At 46.2% G+C, this 13,334-nt stretch overlaps 1 protein-coding gene across 1 annotated transcript; it reads right to left on the bottom strand.

Annotated features, from left to right (window-relative positions):
* Window positions 1-236: 236 nt before the first annotated feature.
* On the bottom strand, window positions 237-4,675 carry LOC108890673 (osteocrin). The gene is made up of 6 exons (XM_018687648.2): window positions 4,568-4,675; window positions 3,624-3,908; window positions 2,195-2,290; window positions 862-1,091; window positions 628-774; window positions 237-542 (listed from the first exon to the last, which is right to left on the bottom strand). Exons 3-5 carry the CDS (start codon window positions 2,288-2,290, stop codon window positions 687-689), a joined length of 414 nt encoding a protein of 137 aa, XP_018543164.1. The 5' UTR covers window positions 3,624-3,908; window positions 4,568-4,675; the 3' UTR covers window positions 237-542; window positions 628-686.
* Between the last annotated feature and the right edge of the window lie 8,659 nt (window positions 4,676-13,334).

The following is a 13,334-nucleotide window of genomic DNA, read 5'->3' as shown; positions in this document are numbered from 1 at the left end:
TTGAATAAAAAAGAGCTGTTTAAACTGAGATTGTGTGTAAACTTGACTTGTTTCAGGGCAGTGGGAATCACAGTCTATATTCATGAGTGGCTCCATTAAGCGTCGGTGAATTTGTTATTAGCAGTGAACCATTCACACTCACATTCACACCAGCAGACACTTCACCATCAGGCAGAACACACAAACTCCACACACAATTTAGAATTTTACAGAGACAAAACGAGAACTTTGAACGTGTCTTTCTGTTTATTAACTTTCTGCTGCTGTGGACGTAAACATAAAATCAGATCAGTCATCATTTGATCATTAAAATAAAATCGTAACAAAAATCAGTTTTGTTTTGTCTTTTCTTTGGTCCTGACTTTTCTGCAGGCGTGATGAATTTCCCAAGCAGCACCTGAATGCACCAAACATTCATGGCTGTGGGGTGGGGGGAGGTTGGTGTCCAGGTGAAGTGAAGGTGGAGGACTGATGGGTGACTGGCAGGTGGTGGGCGTGTCTCAGCAGGTGACTGGCGGTTGGTGATTGGCTGTTTCATGCATCTGTAAAGAGAATTTAAAGGGACAGTTCAGTGTTTTAAACCCGTTACGTTATGTTCTCTGTGAATGACACTGACGGTGGCCCCACCTGTCCAGACGGGGGTGCTGTAGAGTGGGGGCGGGCTGTCAGGGGGAGGGGGGCGGGGCCTACCCTCGGCTGTTTGGTAGACGGCTCATGCCAATCCTGTCGATGGGAGGAGGATTGACTCGTCGCCGTGGCAACTCCACCACTTTGCTGCAAACAAAATGGAGGAAAGAGAGGTGAACGCTGGTTTGGCATCAAAACCTAAAGCAGGTTCCCAGAGGTCAAAGGTCATCCCACCTCTGCTTATTTGTCGCCTGTTTGGTTTCCATGGAGCTGACCGACAGGCGGTCCAGAGGTGCGCTGTTGCCGGGGAAACTCCTCTTCCTCTTCGGCTCCATGACGTCATTCTCCATCCTCACCAGGTCGTCCAATCGGAGCAGCTTCGCCGTCAGCTCCTCCCCCGCCTTCACGCCTCCGGGGCGGGGCCGGAGAGCTGCCAGGGGCCTGGACCCGGGCCGGGCTACGTGCTGCAACACAAGAACAGGCCAGGATAAGACTATATACTGAAACTATGTCCTGAATTTAAAGGAGTGTGAACTGAAACGGAGGGTTTGTGGGATAAGACTATGTACTGAAAATGAAACAGACTGGGATATGGCTATACACTGAAATGAAAGGGGAGTGTGATACGTCGATCTACTGAAACAAAACAAAACAAAAAAACATTTAAAGGAGTTTTATCTACAAACAGGCAGCTCCATCTGCTGATGAAGATCATGTGAAATGACTGAAAACTCTGCAGCAGCGGCTAAAAAGACCTTAACTTGAATGCTGGATTTGAATAAAATGGGATCAGTCTAAACGCTGAGACACAGAGTGTGAAGTCGTGCAGGTTATTTTCTGTGAGGGAGGCTCCGTATAGAAAACACTGAGCTCAGCAGAGAAAAGCCCCCCCCGCTCCGCTCGCTGTTTTCCTCCGTCAGGACTCCGGGTCGTGGATCAGCTCTTACATCACGACCCCTGACGGCGAGCAGCTTCTGACTTCCTGTCCGCCCGCTGCCTCCGATGAGTCAGACGATCAGGTTTCATCCAGACTAAACAGAAACCGCCTGGAGGTTTCTCTCCCGCCGCCCGTCAGACCTCAGGGTTTCACTCGCTCTGATGTTCCATCATGTGATAGCAGCACCGGGGCCCCGTGAGGGAGGGGCCGTTTGATTTGGCCGTCAGGATGATTTGATTGGACACAATCTGATCTGCTGCTTCGCCTGATCCTGACCCTGATCCAGGTCTGAGGACTCTGAGAGACTCTGCTGAGAGCTGCTGCTGATGTTTAACAAACTGAACTACTGAAGACGTCTGAGTTTCCTCCAGCACCTGAATGCAACACGTATCTGCAGACTGGACTCATTAAAGTTGTATTTTAATTGTTAAAATGAACCTTGTGTTTATTTATGGACAAACTAAAACTCATGTGTTTCTAATGACCTGCAGTTCAGCTGTTCTCTACTTCAGCTGATGTCACTGTTATTATTATTATCAGAAACATGTTTGAAACATGCAGCTTTAAATGAAAGAATGACTGTGTGTGTGTATGTGTGTGTGTGTGTGTGTGTGTGTGTGTGTGTCTGACCTGAGCTTGGTGTTGGACTCTGAAGCCGTCGACGCTGCAGAGCAGCAGAGCGACGGACACCAGGCCGGAGAACAGCAAACAGCCACAGAACTGCATCTGCAACGATGGACAAAAGAACAGCAGCACATGAACGCATCACTTCACCGCGGTGATGATCAAACTCTCTGCTCCACCTGAACACCTGTGGCTCTTCAGGTTCGATCTCCCTCTGACTGAATCAGAGTTCAGAGTGAAGCTGAGCTGTAGATCAGTTAAACACCAGAGGTCATCTCTGAGATCCAGGAAACTGACGCAGACATCAACAGTTCATGGGTGTTTCAGTGGGACGACACAGTCTGAGCTCTGGTCTTTGTTTTGTGTTGATCAGGATGAGTGAGTGGAGGCAGCAGGGGGCGCTGCTGCTTTAAACACATGAAAACCTTCAACAGGTGAAGGTTTAACCTGCAGAGTCTGGATCAGAGGACTCAGGTGTGGAACAAAGTTTTCTGACGTTTTTAAAGTTGTCTCTCATGATTTAGACTTCACACACACACACACACACACACACACACACACACACACACAGCAGGACAGTTTTAGCTCAGCTGTATTGTCCAGCAACATCGGCTAATTTTAGCATTTTCCATCCCTGCAAATAAACGCCTTTTGACCGTCACATGCACTCCTGCTGACGTGCACGGTCCTGCATTCCCCCCGACACACACACACACACACACACACACACACACACACACACATATTATTCCTGCAAACAGATGCAGATACACACAGAAACACACTCACCCTCCAACGTCACACACATTCCTGATGATGCACAGACTCTCGTGCACGCTCCAACGTCTCCCACTCACACCACTGCTGATGCTGCAGCGCTCATTCATGCACGTGTGAGGACACACACACACACACACACACACACACACACACTCTGCAAATTCTTCCATTCACAAAAATACCCTGTGTTTCCTGAACATCACCTTCACACTGACAAACTGCAGCTGACAGGAAAATACATTTAACACGGAATGAAACCTTTAACGCACCTGTTCATGATGGAATCTGTTTAACCAGGTGAGAGAGGTTAAAGCTAAAATCCTGCAGAGGATCACAGACACAGTCTGAGTGAAAACAAATGATTTCAGTCTAAAACAATGACCTGACACCACAAACATCAGCAGCTGGAGGAGGAAACACGACATGAAACAACATTAATCAACCAGAATAAATTCAAATCCAAACTTTCTGTCTCCGTCCTGTAAAAAGTTTAGGTGAGCAGCGAACGCATCCTGCAGAGAAAACAGAAACATCAGCTGCTGAAAAGACACAGATTTATTTTGCACCTGCAGGAGTGTGAACCTGTGCACACCTGCGTCTCACACACACACACACACACACACACACACACACACAGTATAAACAGAGTGTGTACCTTCAGTGTGGAGCCGACTCTCTGTGAGGAGGAGGAGTGTGTGTCCTGCTGCGTCGTCTCTTTCTCTGTCTTGTTGTGGCTTCACATCAGGTTTTATAGCAGCTGCCCGGGAATCTCCCGTCCAATCAGCAGCCTCCGCTCCTGTGACCTCACTTCCTGTGCCTCTTTTCCACTGTGTGTGTGTGTGTGTGTGTAACATTTCGTCATCAGGACCATTACCTGTTAATGAAAGCTCCTGGGAGTAATCACCTCCTCCTCCTGGTTCCAGGTCAACAGAGTCCTGGACTGAGGATCAGAAAATGAGAGGATGAGTTGGACTCAGAAACAGAATCAGAAACAGCTTCATCTTCAGGATGAAAAACTGACTCTGAACATGAGACGTTCACCAGCCTCAAACACGTTATTTTAACCCAAACCAGGATGTTTCTGTGATCCAGACCAGGTCAGAACCACAGCAACGTCACATCGAGACTCTTCTGGTCTGATCCAGCACTCAAAGCTTCACACTGCACTAAACTCACATCAGGGACACTTCAGCATGTGGTCTGGAGGAGCTGGGGATCAAACCACCGACCTCCTGAGACACAGACGCCCTGGTTTCATATCACATTTTCACGATAGAGACGACCCAGAGTTCTGTCTGTGTCTTTCAGGTGTGATAATAAGAGTAAAACTGGTCAGAAGGTAAACCATACACCTTCATGCACCTTCAGTGTTTACTTCAGTGTCGAGTGTGAGGCCTCACAGTGTAGTCAGGCTGTTCTATGTTGTGGACGAGGAATGAAGAGAAAGTTTCGCAGCTGATTTCCCTGATGGACAGTCAGTGACTCCTCCTGCAGATCAACTGTCTGTGGAGTTTTATTTAGAGTTTTGTGAGACATGAATAAACCTGAAAGTTAAAGAGACGACTGCTGTTAAAGCAGCAGACTGGAGGATTTACTGACCTCTAGTGGTGAGAACACAGACTGCAGCCAACTGAAAACCTGTCCCCTGAACTCTCTACGGTGGCCGGCAGGGGACAAAACGACGTCAACTTCCACATCGACGAGTCTGTGAAGAAAACAGAATATTTTATTGATGTTATTAAATGTTAATAAGAGTCTTTAAAACCGCTCCCTGTGTAGATATAAACTGCTCATTGTAATCAAACGAAAACACAACAATGATCAGTTTCAGGTGATTAAACGCTGATAAAACCTGTGTTTTTGATGCTTGTAAATGTGTCACTCTGGAGTTTTAAAGCAGAGTTTCCAGATTTTCCCTCTGACCTGTTTCTGTCGTCGTTAAACTCTCTGGACAATCACTTTCCCTCCTTCCTTCAGTTTCGTCCAGATTATTTTTTTGTCTTTGTGTTGCTGTTGCCAGGGGCGATAGGTCCCCCCCCCCCGGGGCCGGATGACCTCCGCTCCGTCCCTCCGTTCATCCCTCGCTCCATTCATCCAGGACGGAGGATTGGGTCATTGAGAAAACACACCTGGGTTAATAACAGTAATGACACTTCAGCTAACAAGCTAATAATGACGGAAAGACCCCGACAATTAGTGACGACCTTCTCTGCTCGCGGTGATGTCATGTCACCCCAACCTCACCCCCCACCCCCTCTGTTGCTATAGGAACAGAACACAGAAGAAGACAGATTCAGTCTTAAGACGGACTGACTCTGGTTTTAACAAAACCACAACAGCAGAGTAAAACAAGATGGCGTCAGTCTCTGTTGACACGTTCTGCAGCTGAGATCAAGATCAGAGTCTCAGAGGAACAAACATGATCAGAGTTTCTGGTTGTTTTTTCTGCTCAGTAACATTTGTTTTTTGATACACTGCCTCCTTCACTTCGTTGTGGTGTCTCTGATCAGTGTCATACATCAATATTATCTTTACTGAAACATGAATCTGGGACCAGGACAGGAACCAGGACAGGGACCAGGACAGGGGCTGGGACAGGAACAAGACTTAATAATAAAATAAATTGTACTTTCTTCCTTTATGACTCTGCAGGATCTTATCTCTGAGAACTGAAATGGGACCTGGACGAGTGATGTTTATATTTAATCTCATATGAGGGTTTTGTTTTTATCACCAGTTGGAGGCTGATCACTCTGAATGTTTGTTGTTGTTGAAATAAAATAGAAAAATTAAAAAATAAAAATAAAAACCAGATATCGACCCTGGGACCAGTAACTAACCCCCTGGTTTCAGTGGAACCACATTAAGGTTGAGTCCTCCTCAGAGACTGAGCGGCCATGTTGCCTCTGCAGACTGCAGGTTCATCAGGTCCAGGAAGAAGCTGAACTCTGAGTCTCTGATGTTTCTCACTCAGACTTTCCCTCCTGAAGGTGAGGACCAGGACCAGGACCAGGAGAGACCGAACGCTGAAGTTTAAACTCACACAACCGGTTATTAAGGTGAGAGTACGGTCACAGGTGAGTCATGGATCTGGCTCCCAGCGTCCTCGGTAACGTCACCGTGGCGACAGGGAAAACACAGCGTGGAGCCAACATGGCTGACGAAACATCCTCCACCTGTTCACTGAGATTAAAGGGCAGTCCGTGAGTTTTTCACTTTCATTAAGAACTGACCCAGGATCAGACCAAAGCTTCTGTCCTGATGATTCAACCAGGAGAGTTTACTGTCCATCCAAGACTACCATACCTCTCCTGTTTCACAGGTCTGGACGGAGTCCTCTACACAGTAACGGACCGTACCTGATGGCCATAACAGAAGCCTGTTAAATCTCCTGGAGGCTTCGGAGGAAAAGGCCTAATTCCCTCCATAGTTCATTAAAAAAGCAGAGAGTTCGGTCTGCTGTGTTCCAGCTGAAGCAGACTTCAGGTATCAAAGAGGAAATGAAAGTGTTGCTCATTTGTTTCCCTGCAGGATTTGACCCAGTAGTCGTCCGGTCCAGGTCCCATCAGTCCTGCTGACTCTGCAGTAACGACGTAAAGCTCCAGTCGGCGTCGATGATTCACAGAGATCAGATGACTCAGACTCTCTCGGCCAAGTCAAGCCTGCAGGATTCCCCTGGATATTCCCCACCGTCCTCTCGCCTCCAGCTTTTCCCCCCTCACTGTTTACTCTGTTACTGTGTTTTCACACTGAACATTTAACTCTCGATGGACCGAGACTCTGAGTGTTTCTGTACAGATTCAGAGGTCTTTGTTTCCTCTGGTTGTTGTGATTTACCTGCAGACAGAAGCAGCTGGATTTCTAATGTCAGCTCCCTGAAGGGACACGACGCTCTGTTTCCACTGAGAGAGAAAAATTTGTTTCTGGATTTTTGGAAACAGACTCTGTAGATGATGAGTTCTGTAGATGAAATACCACATGTATACAACAGAAGAGCGACTTCAGCCAGAACAGGAAGACACTGATGCTTCAGACCTTTAACTAAGAACTGAATCTGTTCAGTCAAACAAAGAGCAGGAGGTAAATGAAAGAGGCAGTGTTGAAGACAGAGAGGGACACTCAGGGAACCACAGACCAGAACAGTCTGGACTGTTGGATGATGATCCACAGAGTCTGAGAAGGAGCAGAGGCCTGAAGGACTGAGTTCAGACCCAGAATTAACACCAGTTTATGTTGAAGCATCACCCCAGGATCACATCACACAGCTGCAGCCTGACTGTCTACCACAGCCCTGTTGTCTGTTGATGCTAAATTCTTTGACCTCTCACTCATTTGAATGGAGGCAGAGTGTTAATGCAGCGAGGTCGACGGCGAGGGCTCCAAAATCCAAAGCATAATTAAAACTGGCTAAAACAACCACAACCACACTACAGCATCTGAGCCCAGACTACATCCAGTCAGTCTGATCAATATATCTGTCTGCTTCTGACAACACGTTTATATTTATATTTTATTTCCAGTTACTTCCTACAGAAAGTTTTCAACTTTGAGTATTTCCACAATTCCCCAGTTTAACATTCCAACGGAAGTTTCGGGAAAGTTTCCGCAAATTTACCAGAAGTTTTCCTCTCTCTGCAGCTGATGACGACACAGGGAGCTCCTGGTCGTTCGACTACAACACAGCCTGAACCAGGGGGATCATTAAAGAGGCCTCGACCCTCCTCAGACCTGCTCAGGCCGACACCTCTGTAACAAATTAAATATAAGTGACACAGCAGCAGTTTATTAACAGAGCTGTGACCAGTGAACATGAGTCCAGTGGGAAACTGGTCCAACATGAAGCAGGAGGAGACCTGATCCTAACCAAACACTGAGAATCAGACACACACAGTCTGCTGCTGTTTGATGGATGACTGAGTCCTGCTGCTGAGAGAGAGCTCACACACAGTGCCAGAGTGCCTTTTAGCACAACATTAAACCCCTGCTCTCTCGGCTTCAGGATAAGGACGCCTCTGCAGACGGGAGCTGCTGGACAGACCGGTGGAGGTGGAGGTGTTGGGGATTCCCATTTTCCAGCGTCTAACCTGCCGGAGCTCCCACACACTCCCATTTAAATGTTTCAGTCATGACTTCCTGGTTGTGACCGGGAGTCGACCCGTCCTCCACACATCCAACACGACCAGGACCTGTGAAATCCATCAGCTGCTGCTCCACCAGCACTGACGAAGCTAAAGGGACAATTCACCCAAAACCTGCAGCTGATAATGAGTCGGCCTCTGGATGTGGTCCAGGTGGAGCGGCACTCACAGGACAGCAGCAGCTGCTTCACATCTCACACATTATCCTCATTTTCCACCTAATTACCCAGTGTGTGTGTGTGTGTGTGTGTGTGTGTGTGTGTGTGTGTGTCAATGAGCCGTGTGATTGGCTCATTACCGAGTAAACAAACAGAAGGACGCAGCCAGCCAATCAGCAAAGAGAAAACATACCTCTCTTCCTCTTTCCCAGCATCCCCTGGGAGCCGACGAGCTGCAGTAAAAACTCAGTGAAGTTTAGTTTCCTGTGTTCGTCCTCTCAAACTGGTGAGGGAATTGAACCTTCAACCCTGCAGGTCAGAGGCAAAATTCAATTAGGAATACATCTTAACACTTTACACATGTTTTCTTGAAGCTCCACTCAGTCTTTACTGAATTAAGATTAGAAAACAAAGAGATCTGAATAAAACTCAAACATTTACAGTAAAAAGAAGTATTTTCCTCTCAGCTGCAGTTCCACCTGCAGCCACAGTGTGGCAGTAGAGTAAAGGAGAAGTGGAAACAGAGTCTCATGTTTTCAGATCAGAAACTGATCAGTGTCATTTAAATCTGATGTTTTATGGCTTTAAACTGCAGAAGTGAAATAAAAGTGGTTGATTAATATTTTATTTAGGTTTATCTGGAAACATAATCTGAAACTTCCAGAACCTACAACATCTCAAGACTCCTTGAAACTACCACAAACTCACTTAAGGATCCCTTAAACTATCTCAAGGATCCTTAAAATCTCCTTAAGAATTCCCGACACTTCCTCAAGAACTCTGTGCGTCCTGAAGACCTTGGAAACCTCGTGTGAACTCGCTAAGACTTCTAGATCCTCATCAGGAAACCTCAAGACCTGCAATTCGTTTGGTTGTCTCTGCACATTCAAAAAGTGATCACAAAGAGTTTTGTGATTAGTGTGAATTTAAATCTAAGCAAAGCACAAATCTTGGTAGAACCAGATGTTGGATTGTAGATCTGATTTTTGTCGTTCGTTGTTTTCCTGTTGACTCATTGACAACAACAACTTTTCAAAACCTAACCACAAACCCACTTAAGAATCCCCAAAACCTCCTTGACACTTCCTCAAGAACTCTATTCATCCTGAAGACCCTGTACAACCCTCCAGGACTCAAGAATCTCCTCAGGAACCCTTAAAGGACCTGCAGTTCTCTCTGTTGCTTTCCCTGTTTCTGTACGTTCATGATTTGTAAAAACAAATCTGACTTTGGAGACTTTGATGTACAGTGTCTGCAGACTTTCAGGTCTTCAAACGGACAAACTGACTGACAGCAGTTACACTTTCAACATCTCTCAGTGGTATTTAACCCTCTGTTCCTCCTGCTGAGGCTCTAATCTGTTTGATCTGATGACGCTTAAAAACCCTGTTATCTCAGCGATAATCTGACATTAGTGTCCATCAAAGAAACTCTGCTTTAAGTATTTCTGTCTGATGATGTGTTGACGTGTGCTGCAGTATCTGTTTACCTGACAGTTTAAAAAGGTACAACAGGTTAAAAGCAGAGTGTCGGTTGGCAGCTCCTGGCCAGAGATGAAGGCGGCGGGTTGACGTCTGACAGACGCCTCCACCAGACTCTAACAGTACAAGTGAGAGTTTGACAGACAGCGGCGTGCTGCGAGCCAAGTCCCGCCCCCCCTGAGCTGGACAAACCCTGCGTGGGTTTTTAACGTAAAACTCAAAACACGACTGCAGACGACACTTTGATGATGCTGATGATGCCAGGCCGACACCAGCCCACCCTGCTGGGATTAGAAAGACGACACCGCTGCAAACATCAGAGCAAGATGTTTAAAAAGCTGTAACACATGAAACATGAGAGCAGCTGCTACCTGCACAGGTACAATCACGACCTGAGTGAGATGTCAAACAGCAGGAATTTAACTACAGATCACTCTCCATCAGGCTGTTATTCAGACACAGTATCAGAGTCTATCAAATGTCCTTTGTACCAAGTTCAGTTTCTGAATCTAATTCATCACCCTGAGGTTTGAGCTCAGAGCAGCACCTGACAGAGCCAGGCTAGCTGTTAGCTAGCTGCTAAGCTAGGCTAACCACGCCAGAGTTTATATTCCCATATCAGAGCGTCTCTGAGAAGCTGAAGTACTTTAAGGAATCAGGCTGTTTTTGAGAACGAGACACGTTTACTCTAATATCCTCACATGTAGTAATAGAGTTAATATCAGTGTTCAGGTCACACACACACACACACACACACACACACACACACACACACACACACACACACACAGTGACAGTGAGGCTCATCCTTCCTGTTGCCGTGTCCTTGACGAGCTGCTGGACTGTGACCTGTTACAGGTTTGATCTGTGTGACGGACACTGCTATGTGTGTGTGTGTGTGTGTGTCCGTGTGTGTATGTGTGTGTGTGTGTGTGTGTGTGTCCCAGTGTGTGTATGTGTGTGTGTGTGTGTTTGTACTGATTCAATAAAATAAAGTAAAAACAGTTTTCATTGATTCTTCCTGAGCTCTGATTGGCTGCAGACTGAAAGAGGACTCAACAAGTAAACAAAGAGTGTGTGTGTGTGTGTGTGTGTGTGTGTGTGTGTGTGTGTGTGTGTGTGTGTCATTGGCAGGTGTGTGAGGACCTGATTGATGCCAGTGGCCCCCTGCAGCAGCGCTCTGATTGGTCGGTCTTACTCTGGTCTGAGCGCGCTCACTGAACATCACAGCTCTGTTTTCACTCTGTGTGTGTGTGTGTGTGTGTGTGTGTTTGTGTTGTTTTGTTGTTTTTTTTTTAACACAGTAACAAAGTCCTCAGAGTTTACACTGAAATACTGTCCCCACAAAGACAGAAGAACACACACACAGTAATCCTCACAAAGCAGCGTCTCTGGTCTTTCAGCAGGTCCTTGGCGTCGGCTCCTGTATACCTGCCAACAGTAGTAACCCCCCCCCAAACACAACACAACACACACACACACACACACAGAGCTGAGGCTGTGATCAGTCAGACTCAGCAGCAGTGGAGCATCTCTCCTGCCGGGCTGCTGACAGTGTCATCACTCAGTGTTTACTTCCTGTTTACTTCCTGTTTACTTCCTGTTCACTGTGACACACATGCAGCTCTCAGCAGGTAGAGACACCTGAGCTGAGAGCAACAGGGTTAAATTAAAAATCATGTCATCACAGATCTCTGACTGTTCCTTAACTCTGATTGGCTGCGTTCAAACACACCTGTGACCACATGACATCAGTGTACTGCTCCATTCATCCATTCATTCATTCATCCATTCATTCACTCACTCACTGAGTCTCCAGGTGTTTGAGTTGAACCTGCTGTGTCCTGTCTCCACCTGTTGTCTCCGCTGTACAAATAAAGTTTGATCGACTGATCGATTGGAGGAGGATCCTGATCCTGATCCTGATCCTGGTTCAGGTCCAGGTCTCATCACAGATCTCTGTTCCATCCCTGAATAGCTCTGCTTTACTACTACTACTACCGTTACCGTGACGACCGCGTTGTTGGCTCGCCGGTTGCCCCTTCAGGCTTGGCTTGCTGTTCAGACACTCACCCCCTCTGTTTGGAGACAGAGCAGCCACCAACACTCCTGCTCCGTCTGAGTCTTTGTGGCTTCGTCCTTCACTCAGTGTTTCTGTTTAAAGAGCTTTGTGAGGACTTACATGGCCGCCGTCTGTCCCTCACAGTCCGTCCTCCTCCTCAGAGCTGCAGAGACGCCTCACTGAGTCCAGGACCACAGAACCACATCTGTCCTGTACCGGACTCTCAGAACTGGGTTTAACGTCCAGGTCCAGACGAGATTGTTTGACGATCTAAAAGAACAAACATGTTCATGTGGAGAGAAACCAGAGGCCGAGACACTGGATTAAAAATCCTGGAAGATAAAGATGATAAATGGATTTTATGATTGTAAATAATGGATCAATAAAGACACAGAACATGGATTTATTGAAATTGAAACAGTGAAAAACACCAGTTTCCTATGATGGATCACAAATTCATCCTGACCTTTTAGTTCCAGCACCGCCCTCTGATGGTTGTAGTGTCTGAGACTCTGGTCTGTTTTGGGGACATTAAACCGCTGAGTTAAATCCAGCCGTCTTAATATGGAAGTAATGAAAAGTCGTGTGGTCAGATTTTAGGTTTAGAGGCGTTCGTTCACTGGATTCCTGTTGGGATTAAACCAGATTAGTTTGTGGAGCGAAGAGGAACCTGCTGAGAGAACAACAGACCAGCATCAGGCCACGACTGCAGCCTGAAATATCCAAATATCCTCAGCTGCAGTCACTAACTGAACATATTTCACATGTTAATATCTTCATTTAAAGCCTTGTAGCGTCACTCTACAGTTTCACTGTTCTAACATTAGATTTCTGCACATTTCCTTACAGATACTGGGATTTACTTCTAGATTTAAGAAGAAGATTTCCAGCATGTCACCTGACTTTGTTTATGCTAAGCTAGGCTAACCACAGTCAGGGAGAAAGCATGAGAGATGCTGAAATATTATTTTAATAAACATATGTGAAAAGCACTCACCATACAGAGTTTACATTCCCATATCAGAGCGTCTCTGAGAAGCTGAAGTACTTTAAGGAATCAGGCTGTTTTTATTAACGATGTAAGATGGATTTTAAAATGTTTTTCATGGTTTAAAGACATCTAAAGGTTAGCAGAATATATCACAGATTCTCAGTAATATTGTGCATTACATGGAAGATAAAGCGGCCACGCTTTCATCTTTGTGTCAGTAAAGGTCCTCTGATAGTCGTTCCTTAAAATGAGTGATTTTTGAATGGAGTTTGGTTTAATGATCAGAGTGAGAACGAGACACGTTTACTCCTCACATTACAACTGTGCAGGACGAGTCACACCACTGAGACTTAATAACAGTATACAGGTGTACCACACACACACACACACATACACACACACACACACACTCTGCAGGAGGAAGTATTAGGTCTCTGTCTCCTCACACTTCAGTAACCAGAGAGAATGCTACGTCCAAACGCAACAAAACATTTACAACGCTTCAGTGGCGGCACACGCTCACACTCACACACACA

This window comes from Lates calcarifer, unplaced genomic scaffold, assembly GCF_001640805.2.
Source record: "Lates calcarifer isolate ASB-BC8 unplaced genomic scaffold, TLL_Latcal_v3 _unitig_1799_quiver_1601, whole genome shotgun sequence".
Lineage (NCBI taxonomy): Eukaryota > Metazoa > Chordata > Actinopteri > Centropomidae > Lates > Lates calcarifer.
The sequence above is the reverse complement of the archived record's forward strand: the minus strand, read 5'-3'. Positions and strand labels throughout refer to the sequence as shown.

Coding starts and splice junctions, on each gene's coding strand:
- LOC108890673 (XM_018687648.2), bottom strand. CDS start 2,290: ATGCAGTTCTGTGGCTGTTTGCTGTTCTCCGGCCTGGTGTCCGTCGCT. Junction 1,092..2,194: donor GAGTCCAACACCAAGCTCAG/GTCAGACACACA, acceptor CTTGTGTTGCAG/CACGTAGCCCGGCCCGGGTC. Junction 775..861: donor CAGGCGACAAATAAGCAGAG/GTGGGATGACCT, acceptor TTTTGTTTGCAG/CAAAGTGGTGGAGTTGCCAC.